Source organism: Zootoca vivipara, chromosome 15, assembly GCF_963506605.1.
Source record: "Zootoca vivipara chromosome 15, rZooViv1.1, whole genome shotgun sequence".
Lineage (NCBI taxonomy): Eukaryota > Metazoa > Chordata > Lepidosauria > Squamata > Lacertidae > Zootoca > Zootoca vivipara.
In genome coordinates this window covers 12677294-12700567 of record NC_083290.1, presented here as the reverse complement: position 1 = coordinate 12700567, position 23274 = coordinate 12677294, and the positions used below count along the sequence as shown (strand labels likewise).

The following is a 23274-nucleotide window of genomic DNA, read 5'->3' as shown; positions in this document are numbered from 1 at the left end:
CCAAGCTTGTCATCAATGGATTTGAAGGCCAGTAACTACAATCAGTTGAAGTGGTAATTACCAAATTTCAATTTTACATAGCTGTGCCTCCATTTGGGGAGCAGACCTGCGTTGCGGACATTCCCTGCCAAACTGCACTTCTGTGGCGGCCCTTTTACACAGCCTAGCTATGACAGGACAGACAAAGTTACAACTGCAGGGGGTTGGACTAGATGACCTTCAAGGTCCCTTCCAACTCTGCAATTCTATGATTCTACCTGATAGACACAATCATGCAAGTTATCTGCTAGGCACTTAATGGCTCAAACATCCCACCCCACCCACCTTGATACCCAACCTGTCTTATGCAACCTTTAAAGGCACTGAAGCATCTCGTTCTTAGTCTCTTGGGGAAAGGGACTTAACAATAAGTTCATTCCAGTTTAACTGGGACTTGTTAAAAACAAATGGAAAACATCTGCTTTTCTGCCTCTATAGTCATCATCATCAGCACTTATCTGTGAAGTGGTTCTGTTAATCAACTGCACTACGAGCATATCATATCTTTTGTTTCATCCCGAAAACTCGCACAAACATTGAGCCTTTCCTACATGAAATGAGATTATTATTATTATTATTATTTCCCCAAGTGCTTTCCAGAGCTTCCTGCATAAAACTTCAATGGCCATGCTCACATATCTGTCCCAAGTGTACACAGTTGCGTGACTCGTGCGTCCAACGTTGCCCCAAGTGACTGGCTGCGCGGCTTGACGTGCACCTCAGGTGGTCAGCCAAGACTCACATCATTCCTTTGTATATTCGGGATACTTTGTAAATGTGTATAAAATCGTTTTTAATTTAAAGATCTTCTGCTTTGAGAGTTTAGAAGGACGCGGCTTTGGGCAGGGAGGGCAAGAAATGAAGCAAATGCACAAAGTGCTCTGAGCCTCCTTGAGTCTTGAATGGGTCCGTGAAGAGGCATTTTTTGCTGTTCCCAAAGTTCATCGCCATTTCTAGCAAAGTATTTTCAGCCGAGAGACTGCTTTCCTCAGCGAGGTTCCTCTTTCACCCGAGTGCGTCTTTTCCAAATTTAAAATTTGCAAGGTCTGTTTCTGCTATGTGAGAATACCCATCGTATGCTAACATCTGGCAGCGCGGAGCGTGTTGACTTTGGTGATGCTGTGAGTGATGTCTCACCCTAGGGGTGTGGTTTGTTTGGGGGGGGGGTTTTGGGAGGGGGGAGTGTTTAAAAGAAACTTCTGCTCCTTCCATTGCCTCTTCACCAGGCCCCATGTGCCATAGTAACTCTCCAGAAGTAGACTGGCGTGGAATGAAGATGACTGGACATGTGCTCTGTTTGAAAACTTTCAGGTGAGGGTTAAGGATGACATGAGCCATGCAGCTGTCAACCTTGCCTCTCAACCTGCTTTTGGGTTTGTGTAGAAATTGATTCTCCGGGCTGTTAGGTGAGGGAATGGGGATGAGAACAGGAGACTCCACCCACGGAGGCCGGAACAGTCCAATAAGTTTTGGAGCCTGAGGCAAAAATCCAAAAGTTGCCTCTCCTCTTCTCTCACTCCCCCACCTCCCTCACTTGATGGTGGTCAAAATACAAGGAGACACTAAATAATTGGACTTTTTGTGGTGTTTCACCACCCTGCTTAATTGGTCCAGTTCCGAGGGGGATTCTTTCTCTGCCCATTTGTAATGATGAACACAGTTGAGTGGTATGGCAGGCAACTGTTCTTTGAGGAGGTAATATGAGAGGCAGCAGCTTAGGCAGAAACAAAGAAAATGAAGGGGGGGATTTGCTTTTTTTGTTTTTAAAAAGCCCCATTATTGTGCAGAAGAAGGCTTGCCGCTCATTTAGCAAACCGCGTAGGGTGATTCCAGGGAGTCCTGGGGTTGTATTCAACTAGGTCCTGTTCAGAGCAGACCCTTTGAGCTTGCCAAACGATAAAGTTACTCACATCCATTAACTTCGGTGGGTCTACTTTGAGTAGGACCAGCCCCCTGAATGCTACCCCTGCCCTTCCTCGGAGTCTCCGAAGCAAATTGGTGCTCAGAGGGTCACTGGGCATGAGCCAACTGCACAGGATCGAAATGAACAAGGAGTCGTGTGGGAACATGTCTGGTTAACTTCTGGAGAGCAAGGAGGAGGTGGATCGGGCCCCCAGCCAAACCCAACCCCTTTCCCCTTCCTTTTTTTATTTTTATTTTTTCTTGCGCCAGTTTGGACTGGTGATGGGTGGGGTAAGGAAGGTCTTCTTTTAAAATAATGAGCTTTTTGGTAAAGGTGTGTCGTCCCCTTGAATTGTTAATTCTTTCTTCTCCAAATAGTCTATGCATTTCCAATGTCAAAAGCCGTTTTCTGCCGCTCTCCCCCCCACCCCACCCCTCCCTGCCCAAAAGGCACTGTGTGTTCTGCTCTGTGGACAACACTCTGAGAATGTCATGTGTGCGAATTTGGACGTTTTAAATCCAAAGTAAATGGCAACCTAATTTTTTGTTTGTTTGTTTGCTTGCTTCCCCGAAGTCCCTTTTTCACACACACACACATATATATATATATATAATTTTAAGTCAAGGCCACGATCCGCCTCAAGAGGCTTGTGTGCATGTCCCATTGAAACCCTGGGGGCTTGCACAGGAGACCTTCCCAGCGGGTCAGGCGCTCTGAATATTTTATTTTTTTGTTTTTGTTTTTTGCATTTGTGCAATAACTACTTGCCATTTTATCGGGCTAACCTTTGGACTTGCCCTGACTACTAACACAGCACAAAATGAACTCGAAACAAAAAAAACAAAAAAAGGTGTATTTTTTTTCCTGAGAATATTTTCTTTTTTTAAAAAAAAATTGATGATAAGCTCCATTTTACCCCCGTGTACTTGTGGTGTCCGACATTTTTAGCAGTATTTTATATATATATATATATAAATATTATATTATTATTATTATTTTCCTGTAACGCACTAAGTCTTAGATGTTTTTAGACGCTCATTTCTTATATTCACAATCACAGATTTTAATGAAATACCCTCACAAAGACCCAATTGACCAAAAAAGTGTCTTCTTTTTTTTTCTTTTGTACAAGTAGCTTTGAGAAGCCCCCACGTTGTGTTGCTGTGATTTCATCTTTTGTAACATTTTATTTCTTGTTCAGAAGTTTATTAAAGAAAGAAAAAAGTTTTATATGGCCGGCTGTGACGGAGTGGGGGGGGGCCTCCCTCCGTGAGGGAGGGGCGGCACTTCCTTCCTATCTTGGGCCCGCCATCCAATGTTCTGTTCTCAGCACTGTACAACAGTCCCTATATGATATGGAGAAGCAATATCACTGTACGAAACTCACATGATGTATTATTATAATTCACTAGCACCCTAGGTGTGATAATTGAAGTAAATATCTTTTATACAAACATAACGACGTGTAGGTTGTCTTTCTTCAGGCAGACTGGACTCAAAAGCAGCAAACATTTTGACGGGGGTTCTGTTTTGGCTCGCCTGGGAGTTAAATATGATGGACGTGACAATTGTGTGTTTATTGTGAGAAGACGGCGGCCTTTTCAGCGCAAGATCTATCCATCCATCATTCACATTTGCTCATTTTTAAATAGAAAGTGGGGGTGGAATATGTGTTTTTCCATAGGTAGGGAAACACTTGATTCCCCCAGCGTTTCAGAAATGCAGCTCTTTGTGTGCCTCCTCCACCAGAGGTATGGGGGGGTGGCAACACGAGAACAGGGCCTTCTCTGCAGTGGCTCCCCATTTGTGGAATGCTCTCCCCAGGGAGGTTCACAAGCCACCTTCATTATACACCTTTAGGTGCCAGGCGAAAGCTTTCCTTTTTAGCCAGATGTTTGTCTGATTGGCATCCAGCGCGCTTTTAAAATGTATTTTTTGGGGGGGGTTATTGCATTGTTTATATTTTATATTGTTTTTATATTGCGGTTTTGTGTTGTAACCGGCCTGAGACCTGCAGGTATAGGATGAATTAATTCAACTATATAAAATTATTATTATTATTATTATTATTATTATTATTATTATTATTATTATTTATTAACAACAACAACAACCCCCATCAGTACCAGCAAGTGTGTTGTAGTTCGGCAACATCTGGGGGGCAATGGTTCCTCCTACCTGGTGCACACACACACACACACAGAGAGAGAGAGAGAGAGAGAGAGAGAGAGAGAGAGAGAGAGAGAGAGAGCAGGTTGGATCCGTAGGTGCCCCTCCACTGGGAGAAAGCCTCTTGCACTCAGCAAAAGAGATGTTTACAACTTGGTGGAAGAGTGCTGTGTGTGGGAAAAGGTAAAGGGACCCCTGACCATTAGGTCCAGTCGTCACCAACTCTGGGGTTGTGGCGCTCATCTCGATTTACTGGCCGAGGGAACCGCCGTACAGCTTCCAGGCCATGTGGACAGCATGACAAAGCCGCTTCTGGCGAACCAGAGCAGCGCATGGAAACGCCGTTTACCTTCCTGCTGTAGTGGTACCTATTTATCTACTTGCACTTTGATGTGCTTTCGAACTGCTAGGTTGGCAGGAGCAGGGACCGAGCAACGGGAGCTCACCCCGTCGCGGGGATTCAAACCGCCAACCTTCAGATTGGCAAGCCCTTGGCTCTGTGGTTTAGCCCACAGCGCCACCCACGTCCCACTGTGTGGGAAAACTGGCTCCCAAATCCCAGCATCATCTTCCATTTGAACATGCTCTAGCTCTCTGCCCCTTTTGGGAGGTCCACTGGAGTATATTTGCTATTGTCCATATCTTCCGTATTCACTTTTCCTCATATTGTACCGCAGCCCATTTTGCCTTGCCCTTGCCCTCCACAAATAAATTTGCAAATGTGCCAAAAATCAAAGAAGGCAGCAAAAATTCATCTCCCCAGTGTGCCCACCACCATTCAACCACCCAAGGAATTAATTCCAAAAGGTATTAAGTATACATTCATTCATTCATTCATCCATTTATTCATAAATATGAATTCATTTGTTTCCTCAATATACGCACTGAAAACCCAATTAATCCAAAAAGGTATGAAAAATAAAAATTTATTTATAAATTCATTCCTTTATCCCCCCCAGTATAACCAACGATCAACAATCCAGCTAATCAATCACTAAACTAAATACAATTTTTGTTTTATTTCAAAGTGTGTGCCATTGAAATCATTCCCAAGAGAACTGAAATCCAAGTTTTAATTGCCACTAATATATTCCTACACATAGAATCAGTACTATCAATTGTATACTTTATTTGCATAAATTAAAGTAAAGCTATTTGTATATCAATTAATTTGATTCTATTTTATGTATAATTTTTTTAAAATTTCTTTTTCTTTTATAAGCTAGTGAGCATAAGCAGCTGATTCCACTCTGAACAACAAACAGCCCCCCCCCCCAAAAAAACCTAAACCAGAGGAAAAGGAATAACCAAAGAATTTGTCCCAATAAAGAACCAGAAGTAATTTCCAATAATGCCACAACTAAGGAACCTGCACACAACCAGTCTAGAGCAGTGCCGGATTTACGTATAAGCTAAACAAGCTATAGCTTAGGGCCCCACTCACCTGGGGGGGGGCAAAAAAAATTAAAGGAATAAACTGGATGAACATTTCCAAAATATAAGTTTAAAAAAAACAAATAAAACCTACATACGGCGACAGTGCTTTGTGTTCTGGAGGCTCCTATGATGTCAGTAATGGGCCCCGCCTGCTAGCCTGCTCCCTAAAATATCACCTATAAAGGTAGCTTAGGGCCTGATCAAACCTAAATCCGGCCCTGATTCCAGACAGGTAAAAGAAAGCGCATAGTTAAACCATGGACCTCCTTCCCTCAGGAGGCAGCGATTGTCTCCAATTTGGATGGCTTTAAAAGAGAATTACAGTGGTACCTCGGTTTACAAACACAATTGGTTCCGGAAGTCCGTACTTAACCTGAAGCGTACGTAACCTGAAGCGAACTTTCCCATTGAAAGTAATGGAAAGTGGATTAATCCGTTCCAGTCGGGTCCGCAGAGTACTTACACCAGGCACCCCCAAACTGCGGCCCTCCAGATGTTTTGGCCTACAACCCCCCTGATCCCTAGCTAACAGGACCAGTGGTCGGGGAAGATGGGAATTGTAGTCCAAAACATCTGGAGGGCCGAAGTTTGGGGGTGCCTGACTTAAACTGAAAATACTCAAACCGAGGTATGACTGTAGACAAATTCATGAAGGAGGGGGCTACTGATGGCTGTGCTGATCCTCCGCAGTTGGAGGCAGCCGTGTTTGTGAATTGCCAGAAACCACAGGAGGGAAAAGGGCTCTTGTGCTTGAATCCTGTTTGCTGGTTTCCCACAGGTATAATAATAATAATAATAATAATAATAATAATAATAATAATAATAATAATACCCCCACCCATCTGACTGGGTTGCCCCAACCACTCTGGGCGGCTTCCAAAATACATTAAAACAATAAAACATTAAACATTTAAATAAATAAACTTTCCCATACAGGGGTGCCTTCAGGTGTCTTCTAAAGGTTATGTAGTTAGTTATCTCCTTGACATCTGATGGGAGGAATTTTAAATGGGAGGTTGGCCACTGAGAGATCAGGATGTTAGGCCAGATGGGGCATGGGGCTTAAATCTTCTGTTCTTAAATCAAAAGAAGGGCCTTCAAGCCACCATGCTGTGTATTCCGCCTCCTACCAATAATCCCTATGTATTGTGCCACGGGGACGCGGGTGGCGCTGTGGGTTAAACCACAGAGCCTAGGGCTTGCTGATCAGAAGGTCGGCGCTTCGAATCCCCATGACAGGGTGAGCTCCCGTTGCTCGGTCCCAGCTCCTGCCAACCTAGCAGTTCGAAAGCATGTCAAAGTGCAAGTAGATAAATAGGTACCTCTCCAAGCGGGAAGGTAAACGGCATTTCCGTGTGCTGCTCTGGTTCGCCAGAAGTGGCTTTGTCATGCTGGCCACATGACCTGGAAGCTGTAAGCCGGCTCCCTCGGCCAATAACGCGAGATGAGCGCCGCAACCCCAGAGTCGGTGACGACTGGACCTAATGGTCAGGGGTCCCTTTATTGTGCCACATAAAAAACACCCCAAGCACAACGCACTTCCACAAGCAAAGGAGACACCAAAAAGTGACTCTGTTCCCCCCAGGCAGGAAAGCAGGGAAGGCCAGGCCCAACCACTGAGCAGCACTCACTCCCCTGCTTTCCAGTGCTTGCCATCTCAGCACTAAGGGCAGCAGATGAAATCCTTCCAGCGCCAGTTGGAGGAGAGTTACGAACCCCTTGGGATAACTTGGCGGGGGCAGGTTGAGATCTAGTAGTCCGACTCCGTAAAGCAGCTTCCTATGTTCCTAAGTTCTATTCTAGGGGCAAACAGAAAAAAGGAGGGCTAGACCTACTCAGAGGACAGTTGGGGGGATTGGAAATGGATATATTATGTCCGATCCTTTGGAGAGAGGTGGGAGAGGAACTGAGGCTGCAGTCCTATGTACTTTTATCCAGGACCCACTGAATATGTAGCAGGTGGGGCTCCTGAGTAAGCGTGCACAGAAGTGCCTACCCCCACATCAGCAACTAGCATGGCCAGCATTTAAAATACGTACAGGTGCACAAACAATAAACAGAGCACACAGAGAGAGTCAGTGGCAGGGGGTGGGCAAGGGGAACACAACTGGGCAGACTGTGTGTCAGGAGCTGGAGTCTGGGACAGGTCAGCAAGAAAACGCCCAGTGTCAGTGAAGATAACTCTTTATTCAAAGAAACCAAAACAGTGCAGGCCTAGTGATCCCAGTAGGTCTTGCCCCAATGAGGCAGTTGCAAGAAGGTCCCCGCCTTCCCGTCACTCTCTAGGGTCCTTCCCTCACTCAGGTCCTTTTGCAGCAGCCCAAGGCTCCATTGTCTTGTCTCTCTACTTTGCCCTCATCACCCCCCTCTTCTAAGCTCTGGGAGGCCAGCAGGGGATGGGAAGCTGGTGACAGCAGGAGGGGGAGATCCCCTGGCTTCCTCAGCAGCCTGCCTCTACTCTGCCTCTTGGCCCCTCTCTACTGCTGCCTCTGAGTCTGGACTGCTCTCCGCCACAGACTCTTCCTGCTCACTAAACACTGTTCCCCCTTCAGCTTCAGACACCTCCTCCTCCCAGTCTTCTCCCTCTGACCACTCATCATCCCACCACCAGCCCCCCAACTCTGAGCCTTCTTCCCTTTGGGGTTCCCCAGCTGGGGCCTCCCACTCCGTCCGTGGCTCTGCAACAAGCGGAATTGGTCTCAGATATCCCCAAACAAAACTGCTTTAACTTGGGGTCGAAAATCATAGCTGAGCCAAATTTTCTCTAAAGCTATAAGGGTTTCTTTTGGGGTGGGGGTAGTCTGGGGGGCTTCTGTGGGAACGAATGGCAGCTGCCACGAGCACTGCTGCTGGTAAATTCACAAAAATGCCACCCCCCCATCCTCATTTCACCACTTGCAAATAGGGTGACAACCGGGTGAAGGCATTTCCATTCAGTCCAGTCCAAAATCTCAACAAAAAGAGGACAGAGCTGGTGCCAAAGGAAGGCTATTTGTTGGTGGTGGTTACTGGTTGTTGGTGGTTATAGTTATGGTTATCTCCCCTTCACCAGCAGGTCCTAGAGCAGGTTATGGAAATTTAAAAACGAGTTTTAAAAATAGTTAAATCAGTCACAAGATTCAAGTGGGTCATAAAACCACATGTTTTATTTAGTTATTCCCTCCATATAATTTCTACATCACTTGATTGTTTGTTTATTTAAAAACAACAGCCCTCAAAGCAGTTTATAAAAAGAATGAAACAATAAAATTACAGGTTAAAAACTGTTGAAAGCAACTATTAAAAAAAAATTAAAATCAGCAATAAACTAAAAACAGATTAAAACACACGTCAGCATTCTACAGGTCTGTGTAAGCCTTCGTCTAAACAAAACTGTTTTTAGTAAGCACCGAAAAGAGTGCAACAAAAGTGCCTGCTCTACGTTGATTCCAAGCCGTCGAGTGGGATAATGCAATCCCATGCTTGGGAATTTCTCGGGTGTCAAAAGCCAGGGGAAAGAGATACACAAGGATTGGGGCACACAGCCACTTGGTGCCATCAGTTTGGCTCATTTAAGACTATATGGAACATTCTCAATTATGATAGAACTCATAGATGGCGAGTACTTTTATATTTTTTTAAAAATCTATTATTCGTAAAGGAAATCTTTGTATAATACTTTATTATTATCCCTTGGGAGAGCTGCACTGTATCTTTGTACTTTTGCCCCAGCAGGCTGTGATGCTTTTTGGGGAGGGGGCGGGAATCTGGAGCCTGCCTGGCTTAACCTCTCTCCTTAAGAAGAGAGGTCCTAAGCAGAGCTTGGAAACCAGCAACACTGAAAATAAGCTGATCAGTTGTGCAAGACAAGTGAATGATGCTCTTCTGTCTTGCCACATCTGCCCAGAGAGGGCAAGGGAGCACCTAACAGCTGCATCGAGGAGGCACAGGAGCAGGGACTGTGGTCAACAAGCCACCCCCCCCTCCGCAGGGGTGTGGGTCTCAGCAGGTGCCCAACATTGCCTGGCGCCACTTCTCATGCTCGGTACAAGCAGGTCAGCATTGTCCACTGTCGCCAGGCTGCCCCGGCAGTGCTCAGCCACAGGAAGGGCATGTTCTAAGAATCTAAGAGGTGCGCTCAGATTGTGACAGGAAGGGCCAGGAGACTTTGCTGTTGCCCCACCTGTGGTGACCGCAGACGCCTAGGACATGTCCTAGAACCCTTTGCAGCATGCGGGGGGGGTTGTGGCAGCTGAGTCCACATGGAAAAAGAGTGAGGTTAAGGCCCCCAAGGGTCTTCCGGTCCTCATGATTCCATTCTTGAAAATCTGAAAGCTACTGTCGTGTTGTTGTTGTTTAAAAAAGGTTGTACAGTGGTACCTTGGTTCTCAAACTTAATCCGTTCTAGAAGTCCATTTCAAAACCAAAGCGTTCCAAAACCAAGGCGCACTTTCCTATAGAAAGTAATGCAAAATGGATTAATCGGCTCCAGATTTTTAAAAACAACCCCTAAAACAACAATTTAACATGAATTTTACTATATAACAAGACCATTGACCCAGAAAATGAAAGCAATAATCAATGTACTGTACTATAAAATAAATAAAATAGTATTGTAGACGATAAAAATTAAAAGTTTTTTTTTCTTACCTGCACTGATGATAGTCATTGTTTGGGCGGGGGCTTTTATCCATTTCTGCAGTTACACAATCAATCAATCAGTAGCTGAACTGGGTTCTACACAGTCACAAAAACAAAAAATGAATAGAAAAAACAAAAGCGCCAAACTTAATCCGTTCCAGAAGTCCATTTGACTTCTGAAATGTTCGAAAACCAATGCGCAGCTTCTGATTGGTGCAGGTGCCTCAGAAACAATAGCCGACAACCGCATTGGACGTTCGGCTTCCAAAAATTGTTCGAAAACCAGAACACTTACTTCTGGGTTTTCGGCGTTGAAGTACCAAAGCGTTTGAGAACCAAGGTTTGAGAACCAGTATTTCTTATGAAACTCTGACCTCTAGTGGCCTGGTTCTGTACTAGGCAATCCTATTTATAATGCGGATCATTGCTATCATCTGTCTATCTGTCTATCTCCATGGACCTGGGGAATCTTTGCCCTCTGAGGATGTGGAACAAAAAAAATAGCAGCAAGGAGAGGCATGCCTGAAAAATCAGCTCTCTATTGTTTGCAATATCCCACCCAGAATGGTGTTTTAGCTTTTTTAGTACAGCCCATTGTGCACCTGCAAGAACACACTGCTTAATTTCTATTTTAAAAAAGGTTTTGTTACGTTTGCCACATCTCAAATATGTCTGAAAGCCAGACCATCTGAAGTGTGTGATTGTCCACTGGGATCCCAAGAAGTCCATGTTGTCACTTATATTTAGTTTGCCCCTATTTTTGTTATTGTTAATTGCATTTATATCCCAATTTTTCTCCAAGGAGCTCCAAGGTAGCATATATAGTTCTCCCTCCTCTCATTTAATCCCCACAACAGCCCTTTGAGGTAGGTCTGGTTGAGAGGCAGTGACTGGCACTCAAGGTCATGGCCAAATGTGGATTTGAAACATAGTCTGTCAGATCTTAGTCCGACCCTAACCGCTACAACCACCCTGGCTCTCAACATCTATTATGCATCTATTAAATCTCACCCTCCCGTTTCTTGTCTTCGTTTGTATGCATGGAAATACCCTTCCAAAAACAATAACAACACAGACTTGCCACCGCAAGGCGTGAGAGATCCCAATTATTTTTCTATTGTTACTTGTCCCTATTTAATGCACCATGTCTTGTCCCCCCCCCCAACCCCACAGGTCGCTGTGCCGACTTGCAAATCCAGTTCACCGAAGCCGTCTCCACAGTTGCCAGCCAGAAGGAACTGATTGCCAAACTGGAGCACGACCTCAGCACCATTCAGTCCATGTCTGCAATGCACCGCCCCGACGCAGAGGTGAGTCCCCTTTAACAATTTGCTGCCACTCACTTGCAGCAAAGTCAGCCACCAGGGGCCAAGCCAGATGAGACCCATTCATAATATTCGTCTCCTCCTCCGTGGAGAACTCCCCATTGCTATGAATGGCTACTAGCCCTCATGGCTAGCTGCTGGGAATCACAAGTGGAAAGGAGTGCCTCTGAATAGCTGTGGCGAGTGAACTAAAAATAATAATAATAATAAATTTTATTTATACCCCCCCCCTCCCCAGCCAAGACCAGGCTCAGGGCGGCTCACACCGGATATAAAACAATTGATTAAAATACAGCTTAAAAACAAGATTAAATGCAACATTTAAATGCAGCCTCATTTCAATAGAAACTCAAATCAAAAACTGTTTGGGGAAGAAAATGTCAAGTCTTCACCAGGCCAACTATCCAGACTGATCCTGCGTGGGCCAGAAAAAAGCCAGGGAAGTCCCCAAATATGAGTTCCATCACAGAAAAAGGAAAGAGGGGGAGGGGATCAAGTTGGTTCCAGGCCAAAGGCCAGGTGGAACAGCTCTGTCTTACAGGCCCTGCGGAAAGAAATCAGATGGTGTCATGAGACAGAACTAGACTGGGAACCAGGGTAGAGGGGGTGCTTTAAATACAGTATTTGCATCCCTCTGTGTTTCCTATCCTATCAGCAGCTCCATATACCTCCTGTTTGTATTGGAAGAAAAGCATGGGAGCTTTACTTCTTATGCATACCGGTAGAACAGGCGTCCGGTGGGCAGGGCGGGGCGGGGCATTCCAGAAAGGGACCTCAGTGGAGTGCAAAGTTTTAAAGCCCCTCTGCACCTTGGGCCTTGATTTGGACTGGGCAGGTGGACCCCTGCTGTTTTCCTTCCTGTGAAACATCCTTCTCAGGACTCAGCTACACTAGTAAAGAAAAAGGGTTTTATATTCATTATAATAACACTGTGACACCAGCTGCCGCTGTGGAGTCCCGTCTCTCGCCAACGTGATTTCCCATAATAAAGTTTACAGAGCATTTTGCTGAAATGCTTTTCCGATGTGTCTCGACCCAGCCTCGCCGCTCCCAGCGGACTTGTCTCGTTTGGCTTTCAGCTAGTCCCCAACCTGCCCTGTTGTTTCATTCTGCATAATAATTCATTACACATAAATTGAATGCGTAATGGATGTAATACATACACACACAAAAAAAAAAAAAATCTGGCATATATTACGGCAAAACCACTCATTTCAAATACAAACCACTCTATGCAAAATTATCCCATGCTTCCTGAAACCTGGTTGTTCAAAGCAAGGCATAGGACGTCTTCAGGACTTGTCTTACTCAAACCCATAGGTGGCCCAGTGGGAGCCAGGTTCAAAATGGCAGGCAGTGGGAGGAGCCAGATGCAAAATGGTGGCCAGGAGAGTGGAGTTAGTTACCCTCTGCACCCAGTGAAGCCATGCTCCAGGATGAGTTGTTATACAAGTTCAAATCCACACTTTAGTTATTACAGATCAGGGGTGCTAATTTGGTCTTTGCTGTTCAACCAGGAGGTGTAAATATTCCACCAGGAGATCCCAGTCGGCTGAGGTGCTATAATATTAGCAATAGCATCTCGGCTCCTACGAGTATCTGGTCGTGAATGGAAAGAAGAGCAAACTCTCCCGTGTCGTTCCTGCATCCATATTCTCCTTTTCTCTTTCCTTCCCAAAGGGTGCCGCCATTCAAAACCTCGAGAACATCCCTGAGCCCATCAAAGAGGCAACAGCGCTTTTCTATGGTAAGCAATTAGCCAGCAGACGGAGAGCCTGTTTGCCCAGGCCGTGGGGTGAGATTGCTCTTCTGTAGGAAGCGTTTGGCTGCCTGGCTCAGCCTCCAACTACTAGATTCCTTTTGGTGACCTCAACAGGAGGCAGTGGTGCCTTCTTATGTTTTAATCAGGTGAGGTAGGAGGGCAGAAACCCTCATAGGTTCTCTAAGGGCTGTTTCTCCCCCCCCCAAAAAAAAAGCAGAGGGAGGGGGAAGCCGGTAGGGAATGGCCAGCTAAGTTATGATGGAAAATGGCATAATTGGCAAAAAAAGGCATTGTTGTTGAAAAGGAAAGAATAAAAGAAAGTAAGAGATGTACATAGCCATTTACTGACTGCAGTGTATGAGCCCACAGGAGTACTGTGGGTTTCAATGTTTATCCTGTAATCCGACCTGTTTCCTAGGCTACCCACCATCGGCAAGCACCCCGATTCCAGAGGGCCAGATGGACTCCCTCCTCTCCATCATCTTCAGCCAGAGGGAGCGCTTCCGAGCACGCAACCACGAGTTAGAAGCGGTAAGGATCCCTGGAGGGCAGCAGGGACATGGGCTGGCCCTGCAGGTTCTTGAGCCGCGCAGCCGGGGGTCATGGCAGCTGGGCCACCATCTTGAAAAGGCTATCCTGGCCAAGCACCAAGGCAGTGGAAATGAAAACGGACATCTGATCAAACGAGTCTCTCTGGGACCCTGCCATGGGGAAGTATCCACCGGACCGCGTCTCTTGGAAACCTTCTTATGCCGCCGACAGGCCTGTTCCGCGGTTTAACACTTTCTTGAATAGCCAGTCATTCTGATGATCATTCTGCACTGCTTTTGATGTTTTCATATTGCTGCACGCTGCCCTGATAGTTCATGAGAGGGCGGTATATGAATACTTTTCTGAATATAAGCAAATGCATTCATTGCAAGTTTCCCGAGGGTGGGACTTGCATATTTCCAGAAACACAGGCCTGCCTCTGAACGGGGCAGGTAGTTGTTTATTATTATTATTATTATTATTATTATTATTATTATTATTATTATTAGGCTGTGTTTGCTGCCCTTGGCTCCTTTTGGGAAGGAGGGGGCAGGACATAAATTTAATAAATAAATGAAGAAGAGCTATGCAAAAAGTGAGTGCTCACATTGTTGCTATGAAAGCTTCCATCTCCGTCCTGAGCTTGTGCCTTTTATCAGGAGCTCAGGCAGGCCTGATTCTGACCCTTTTCTTTCTCTCTCTGTTCTGCCAGGAGAACCGGATGATGCAGCATACAATGCAGGCCCTCCAAAGCGAGCTGGACAACCTGAGAGCCGACAACATCAAGCTTTACGAGAAGATTAAATTCCTGCAAAGCTACCCCGGACGGGTGAGTGGGCTGCCCTGTCGAGAATGGCATCACACTTGTTTATGAAAGGGCTGTCTCAAGTCATCTAGCCACTGGAGATGTAATAGGGACAATGCTTCTTTAAAACATAGGTTCTTACAATGTCCTACATTGGTGAATTTTTAGCAGAGGGTAATAAAAATGATCAATGCAACTGTACAAAATAATCTTATATTTGCAGGGAAATATCCTTTTCAAATATATACCCAATACACAGGGGCACCTGCTACCTTCTTCCACACTAGGGCGAGACGTATTGTTTCTCTGTTTAGACTACAGGAATTATTTCTGCATGTATAATCTGCACACACACACACACACACACACACACACACACACACACACACACACTTTTCTTTTTTGGTGATGCCTAACTGAATCTCCTTGGGGAAGGTTCCGGGGAAGAAGCAGCCTCACTCGGATGGTTTGCAAAGCTGGTTTTTCACGATTATTTTGACAGCCAGCTTCAGCGTAGCAGCAGTTTACACAGGGCCTGTCCTTTGCGCCACTGATTCAGCACACCTTGGCTGGCAGTGCATTAATGTGTTGAATGAACTGGCCCCCAACCGGGGAATGGCAGGATCCGGTCATGGAATCCTGTGGAGCCATTTTGTTCAGATTCATTTTGCTGTCTGTGCGAATGGCCCAGAAGTGGCTCGATTGCACCAGATGTCCTAGACGCCTCTAGAGCTGGCGTAGCTCTAAATAACAACTACTGAGGGGGGAGACAACATTGGGGACCCCTGGCTGCTATGTCTTCCTGTCTGTGGGCTTCCCAGAAGCCTGGCCAGCAAGGCAAATGGGAAGTTGGACCAGATGAGGCCTGATCCTGCAGGGCCGCTTTGATGCCCCCTCTCTGGGAAACGGCGGGTGCTTTTCGTTCTCTAGATCAGCTTCCACTGCACCCAGTGCTGATACCAAGGTGAAGAAGGCAGGTGGAGGAATTTTCTTTTGGTTAGGTTTCCCTTTTTTGCTATGGTGCCGGCGGGTTCCCACATGCACAACCTTTTCAGAGACAGGGTAGTATATAATCACAAATTAAAGTACTTTAGTTGGCTTGGAGGGCACTTTCCCAGCTCCAGCCCGTTTGCACAACCAGGAAGCAAAGTTCTTCAGCTTCCATCATGCAGCGCTGGTCCTCCACATGTCCAGGAGAGAGAGCTCTTCCCCTTCCCAAGTAACCCAGTGGCTTCAGGGAATGTGCTTGCTGAGAGTTGGGTTGCCAGACTCAATAGAGGACAGGACTTCTGTGCCTTTAATTGCCCTGCTCTCTTTTGAGTCTGGAAACCTTAAAGAGAAACCAGCAGACCCTTTGTTTAATTTCCAAGCAAAGGGTCTGCTGGTTTCTCTTTAAGGTTTCCAGACACAAAAGAGAGCAGGGCAATTAAAGGCACGGAAGTCCTGTCCTCTATTGAGTCTGGCAACCCTGGCTGAGAGAGCATACAGTGAAGGGGGTTAAGTATTTGATCCCCTGCTAAATTTGCCAATTTGCCCTCTGACGAAGAAATGACCAGTCCATAATTTTAATGGTAGGTTTATTGTAGCTGTGAGAGACAGAATAACGACTGGGGGGGGGGGGAACCCAGAAACCCAGAAGACAAAAGTCAGAGATTGATGTGCATTATAATGAGTGAAATAAGTATTTGATCATTTTGACCATTAAAATTATGGAGACTGCTCATTTCTTCGTCAGAGGGCAAAGAGGCAAATTTAGCAAGGGATCAAATACTTTTCCCTCCCTCGCTGTATGCCAACTTGAGAAGAGAAAGGCAGAGCAAAGCGCTTTGCTTCAGCGTTTTCCAGCACCACCCTGTTTATTGCATGACGTCTCTCGACAATGGCTCTGCTCCAGGTGTGCTTCTCAGCATCCCACCCGTCCAAAGGAGGGTGGCCCAAAACTCATCTCATATCAAACACACACACACACACACACACACACGAAGGAGAGCATCGCCACAGAAAGGGCAAGCATATGCATAAAGATCACACAGGCTAATTGATATAAATAGGTGTGGAATTACAAATAATTTAAACAGAAATACAGTGCATTCACCCTAGTGGGGAGGAATGTGCTGCACCAGATGAGCTGTGTGTTTTCTCCATCTGCTGCCCAGCTGTTCCCTGTTGATGGGCAACTTCAAGGCCCCTCCTGCTGGTACTCCCTTCTTACGTCTCTTTAAATCGGGTTTTGGACTAGAAGCCAATGGCTCCCCGACATTCTTGGACTCCCAACTCACATCAGCCCCAGCCTGCCTGGACCAGCAGTCAGGGGCAGTGTGGGTTGTAGTCCAACAACATCGGGGGGGGCACAGGTTGCCCATCCCTGAAACACAGGATGACTTCAAATAGAAAGCTTTCCTCTGACAGCCCTTGAAATAGAGGACTGTAAAGGTGGCCTAGTTAGCAGGAATCACACTGGTTCCACGGTGGCACGCTGGGGAAGTTTGCTTGCCCTTTTAGGACTGGAGGCCCTAGATCAGGCACCCCCCAAACTTCAGCCCTCCAGATGTTTTGGACTACAATTCCCACCTTCCCGAACCACTGGTCCTGTTAGCTAGGGATCATGGGAGTTGTAGGCCAAAACATCTGGAGGGCCGCAGTTTGGGGATGCCTGCCCTAGATGCTTTGATTTGGGGCAAGCAGTGAAGCTTGGATCTCTCTCCCACCTACCAACTTGCTTAGGTTGCTATATGTCGCCCCCTCCCCAATATGCACAAACTTTCTACTTCCTCCAGAGAAGGATTGAGCCTGGGACTTTATGTGCATGTAGAGCAGCTGCTCTACCACTGAGCTGAACCATGACGTTTGAAGTGAGGCAGTAGCTTTCACACATCCGAGAGCAAACACGCATCTGCAAACTCACCCTGACTTCCATGTTTGGGTCTCTTCTAGGGCGGCGGCAGTGACGACACTGAGCTCCGCTACTCCACCCAGTACGAAGAGCGCCTGGACCCCTTCGCCTCCTTCAGCAGGAAGGTAAGAGAGGCTCTCATATGGAGCTGTGGGAGGGAAGGGTAAGAAGTGCTTTGAAATACAGACGTACCTTGGAAGTCGAACGGAATCCGTTCAGGAAGTCCGTTCGACTTCCAAAACGTTCGACTTCCGAGGTGCGGCTTCCAATTGGCTGCAGGAAGCTCCTGCAGCCAATCAGAAGCCGCGGAAGCCCCACCATATGTTCAGCTTCCAAAAGAACATTCAAAAACCGGAACAATCACTTCCAGTTTTCAATTGTTCGGGAGCCAAAACGTTCAGCGACTAAATTCCAAGGTACGACTGTACTACATTTCCTAAATGATGGTGAAGGCTATCAGCCGCCTTCAACCAGTGCTCCACCATTGTTTTAGGATTTTTTTCATTACATCTTCTTTAGCTACATCTTGTTTATCTGGGGCAACCCTGGGTAAATAGTAAAATTGTTGTTGTTACTACTATTATTACTAACTTGATTACTGCAAGAGCACTTCTAGGGGTATACGGTGTTCCTACAGCAGCAATCTCAGCCACCCTGGCAATGCCCCTATCCCAGGCTGGCAGGCAGGCATTAGTGGGCCCATTGTACAGACAGCAAACTAAGCTTGGAGGATAACATCTCGACCTCGAGTCTGTTCACATTTAAGCACTGGGTAGATTTAAGTGGGGTTGTTAGATCATGGGCTGATGTTGGCATTGCAGGTGAGGCACGGCCGATTTCAGTTTTGCCTTTCACTTTTCCATCTCTGCTTTGTGTTTGTTTGTACTCAGGAGCGCCAGAGGAAGTACCTGAGTCTCAGCCCGTGGGATAAGGCCACTCTTAGCATGGTAAGACAAGCACTGATGCTCCGTCCTCTCCCATCTGATGTGGAGGAACACTGACCTAGGCCACATTCACACCAGACATTGAAAGCAGCGTGTCAGGGCTGTAGTGTGGCTACTCTTGAGTAAAGACGCCAGAGTCCGTCCTGCCTTTAACAGATTAATTGTGCATAGTATTTACAGTGCAGAGATAACAGAAAACATGACCTCCTCTTGGCCACTCGCAGAATCCGGGAGTGGACGTTTCCAGTTGCATGACCAGCATAAGACCTTGGGCACTCCGAAACGCCTCTTCCCGACCTTACATTTGGTGGCGCGCCTTAATTCAGGTGCCGGAAGGGGCTGCCTGTTCCCCTTCACCTGTTGGTCAGGGCAGCGCAAGGGCTCACTAACATTGCCAAGCCTTGACTCCTCCAACCATAGCTGTCAAGTTCTCCCTTTTTTAAGGGAAATTCCCTTATGCTGGATAGGCTTCCTCGCGAGAAAAGGGAAAACTTGGCAGCTATGCCTCCAACCCCCTGACTTCCTCTTCTCTCTCACCTGACCCGCTGCTGCTGCTGCTCTCACTGGGCGATGTGCTGGTCAGGATGAGAGGCAGAGGCTCCCTGTACCGAGGTCCCCTGACACAGCAGGACACCACTTTAAACAGTTATGTTGTTGTCGTTTAGTCGTGTCCGACTCTTCGTGACCCCATGAACCAGAGCACACCAGGCACTCCTGTCTTGCACTGCCTCCCACAGTTTGGTCAGACTCATGTTGGTGGCTTCGAGAACACTGTCCAACCATCTCGTCCTCTGTCGTCCCCTTCTCCTTGTGCACCTCCATCTTTCCCAACATCCAGGTCTTTTCCAGGGAGTCTTCTCTTCTCATGAGGTGGCCAAAGTATTGGAGCCTCAGCTTCACAATCTGTCCTTCCAGGGAGCACTCAGGGCTGATTTCCTTCAGAATGGATAGGTCTGATCTTCTTGCAGTCCATGGGACTCTCAAGAGTCTCCTCCAGCACCATAATTCAAAAGCATCAATTCTTTGGCGATCAGCCTTCTTTATGGTTCAGCTCTCACTTCCATACATCATACAACCATAATTTTGGCTGTGGTTTTCCCAGTAGTGGCTGTGAAACAGTTATGGCTTTCCCCCCAAAGAATCATGGGAGCTGTAGTTTGTTAGGGGTGCTAAGAGTTGTTAAGAGACCCCTCTATTTCCCTCACAGAGCTACAATTCTCAGAGGTTCCCAGAGAAGAGGGATTTGTCTGGGAATTGTCACTTGGTAAGGGGAATAGGGAGGGTCTCCTGACAACTTTCAGACAAGGCAACCAGAACAGGACGTGGTATTCCGGAGGCAGCTACGTCCCTGGTTTATATAAAGTCAATTTGATCCCGGTTGTTAGCAAGTGTATATTCCTCATGCATGGAGAAGAGAAGGCCGTGGGTCACAGGGAGCACCCTGGCCTGGCCAAGAGCGACAAGCCCTTGTTTCACAGCTGGTGTCCGTGTGTGTCTGTACTGAAATGTGAGGCTTAGCAAGTGTGTGCTGTCACCAGTTGCCCTGCCGTCTTTGCGCACTGACGTCACCAGGCCTGGAGTGCCAGGAAGATCATATTTGCCTCTGAAGGCAATCCTGTCCCACAGTTTGGACAGAACTGGCAGCCCATGTTGTGTTGGAAATACCCAGAGGAGGGAAACAGATGTTTGGAGAGGTCTGGGCTGGTTGCCAGCAACGTTTTCACCAGCTGCGATCTGCTTCATACATGGATACACAAAGCCGCTTTTCCCCGAGTCGGCCCACTGGTTCCACTTAGCTTACTGCCGCCTGCTCTGACTGGCAGCACCTTTCCACAGTCTGCAATCCCTTTCTTAATAACTTGGTGCAAACCTATAGTGTGCAGCCATGCTTGGAATGCTGTGTGGAGTCCTGGTCACTTCGCTTCAAAAAGAGCTGGGAGAGAGGTTCAGAAAAGGGCAACCCAAGTGATCAAGTGGGTGGAGCAACTCCCTTATGTGGAAAGATTTCAAAATATGAGGCTTTTTTGCCTAAAAAATAGGCTAGTAAGGTAGGGAGGCAACATGTTTGAGGTATAGGCAGCAGTTATGCATGGTGCAGAGAAAGTAGACAGAGAGATGTTTTCTCTACTTCATTATACTAGAACCCAGCAGTGCTAGCCAAGGATCTGAGCAGGGGAGATTCAGGACGGACAAAAGAATAGGTCTTTTCAGTGGTGGCTCCTCACTTGTGGAATGCTCTCCCCAGAGAGGCTCGCCTGGCGCCTTCGTTACATAGCTTCAGGTGCCAGGCAGAAACATTCCTCTTCTCCCAGGCCTCTGGCTAACTAAACAATCTATGGCCTTTTAAAGTGTAGGGAGGGCGTTGTTTTCGTTTGGTACTATGGTGTGTATTGTTATATTGTAAATCACCCTGTGGTCTTCAGATACAAGTTTAATAAATATGGATAATATATAAACTTGCCTAATTTGTACAGGGTGGCATACATTTTGCTTTCCATCAGCAGAATTTTGTATTTATTGGTTTTTCTGAAAAGAGTATTTATGCCAAACCCTGTCTTCTTTTGGTGCACCTGCAGGGAAGATTCATCCTCTCCAACAAGACGGCCCGCACAATTGCCTTTTTCTACACCCTCCTCTTGCATTGCCTTGTTTTCCTGGTAAGTCTGTGGCTTCCTCTCTCTCTCTGATATCCTCCTGCCTTTGGAAATAAGGAGTCTGTAGTTCAGCCTAGACAAACCTGGTGCCCTTAAGTTGCTTTATTTGTTTTAGAGCATTTGTACCACGCTCTCCAAGGGATGCAGGTGGTGCTGTGGGTTAAACCACAGAGCCTAGGGCTTGCTGATCAGAAGGTCGGCGGTTTGAATCCCCGCGACGGGGTGAGCTCCCGTTGCTCGGTCCCAGCTCCTGCCAACCTAGCAGTTCGGAAGCACATATAAATAGATAAATAGGTACCACTACAGTGGGATGGTAAACAGCGTTCTGTGCACTGCTCTGGTTCGCCAGAAGCGGCTTTGTCATGCTGGCCACATGGAAGCTGTACGCCGGCTCCCTCGGCCAATAACGCGAGATGAGCGCCGCAATCCCAGAGTCGGTCACGACTGGACCTAATGGTCAGGGGTCTCTTTACCTTTTACCCCGCTCTCCAGCCAGAAAGGGCTCTCAGAGTGGCTTGCGTTCCATCGGTTGACAGGGGACCCAAAAACCCCAGGCACCCACTTGATTGGATCTCAAAGCCTGAATCTCTGTTGTTGCAGGGGGAACCTGAGCAAAGAGGGTCATTGTGGGATGGGGTAGGGGTTCCCACTCTCAGTTGAACAATTAACAGACTGCCTCTACTTTCTCAGGTTCTCTACAAAACGGCTTGGAGCGAGAGCGTGGGCAGAGACTGTGCCGCCTTCTGTGCAAAGAAGTAGGTATCAGAGGAGCCACCTTCCCAGTTCTCTCCTTCAGTCTACCATGTAGATGCTTCTTCAGCTTAGGCAAACGTGCCTTTCACTCTGCAAATGTGAAAATCAGGGCTGCAGGTGTCAAGTCAGTTGAGCCAATCCATCGCTTGCGGTTTGAAGCAGGTCCGGGGGCGGGCACGCTTCCTGTCCCGCATCTCGGTGCTCCCCCCACCAACCCACATCGATATGTTGAGCTTTGGTCATCTACATATGAACAACCCCCCTAGGGCAGGGCCGGTTCAAGGCATTTTGGCGCCCGAGGCAAACCACAAAATGCTGCCCCCTCTCCTCCCTGCCAGGGAAGAAGGGGCAAATGAAGATCTACATCACTAAATTCCCAGAGTGGTTCAGAAGCAACTCCTCTTGCCAGGGAACTTTGGGAGCTATAGCTCTGTGAGAGGAAGAGAGGGGTCTCCTGTCCACTCTCAGTACCCTTAAACGGCACTTCCCGAAATTCTTTAAAGTGATATGATTCTGTTCTCCATGTGTAGGGCAGAAGGGGCCTCGTGCTGGATGCTGTCATCCTCAAGAAGGCCTGACCTTGCACCACTTCCCCTCCCATGCTCTCCTGGCGTTGCCCCTCATATGTCCAGCCCGTCAGGGTCAGGGGCTTGGCTTTTGGTCACTCTGCATTTTATGGGGCACAGTATAGATTCACACCGAGGTGTTCTAATCCAGTTGCTTCCATCTCTTTCAGATATGCCGACCACCTGCACAAGTTCCATGAGAACGGCGAGAACGGGGATATGTGGCAATGAAGGCCCTGGCTGGAAACCGCTGCCCCCCCCCCTTACTGGAGCCAATTCCATTTCCAGCCCAGAAAGGTTTAATCCCAGTGCTGCTCTGCCCCTATATTCCTTCTCCCTCAAGGACAACATTGTTCACAGGTTCAGGCTTGAGGCAAAAAAAAAATAGAGAGAGTTTCGCAAAGCTGACTCAAGCTGATGCACTTGATTTCTCCTTGGTTGTCTGCAGCAGTAACTATCTGTCAAAAACGCTTATAAATTCAGCAGATTTAGGGCTGGTTCAGACATTCCCCAGCTCAATAGGATATGCCTTGCCTGTTCTTGGGGACTCATCAATTCACACAGAAATTATAAACTTGACTCAAGCTGTCCACAGAAACAGCTGCAGGCACTCCAGTCTGATAATTACGTCTCAGAAGCTGCAGTCCCACCCATGGGTAGCCTTCTTTTTGCAGATTTGTCCAGCTACATCCCACAGATGTGGTTTTTTGAACGTCTGAACCAGGCTCCCAGACATTTTACATTTAAGTCTGCCTTAGCACTGGGAGTTAATTCACAGAGGGGTGAACCTTTTAAGCCAGCAGCAAGCTAGTGGTTTCATTCAGATGCAACACTCCCCAATTCTAGGGTTGCCAGACTCAATAGAGGACAGGA

At 47.0% G+C, this 23274-nt stretch overlaps 1 protein-coding gene across 2 annotated transcripts in view; it reads left to right on the top strand.

The window, feature by feature from the left end:
* Positions 1-22804, top strand: part of CUX1 (cut like homeobox 1) — a 264706-nt gene extending 241902 nt beyond the window's left edge. For both annotated transcript variants that reach the window (XM_035138890.2, XM_060268524.1), the window contains exons 15-23: positions 11342-11478; positions 13174-13240; positions 13674-13786; positions 14499-14615; positions 17526-17609; positions 18375-18431; positions 21005-21085; positions 21773-21837; positions 22572-22804. In XM_035138890.2, the coding sequence (XP_034994781.2) occupies positions 11342-11478; positions 13174-13240; positions 13674-13786; positions 14499-14615; positions 17526-17609; positions 18375-18431; positions 21005-21085; positions 21773-21837; positions 22572-22632 (782 nt within the window). In that variant the 3' untranslated portion in view covers positions 22633-22804. The remainder of the gene's footprint in view (positions 1-11341; positions 11479-13173; positions 13241-13673; positions 13787-14498; positions 14616-17525; positions 17610-18374; positions 18432-21004; positions 21086-21772; positions 21838-22571) is intronic.
* Positions 22805-23274: the final 470 nt, after the last annotated feature.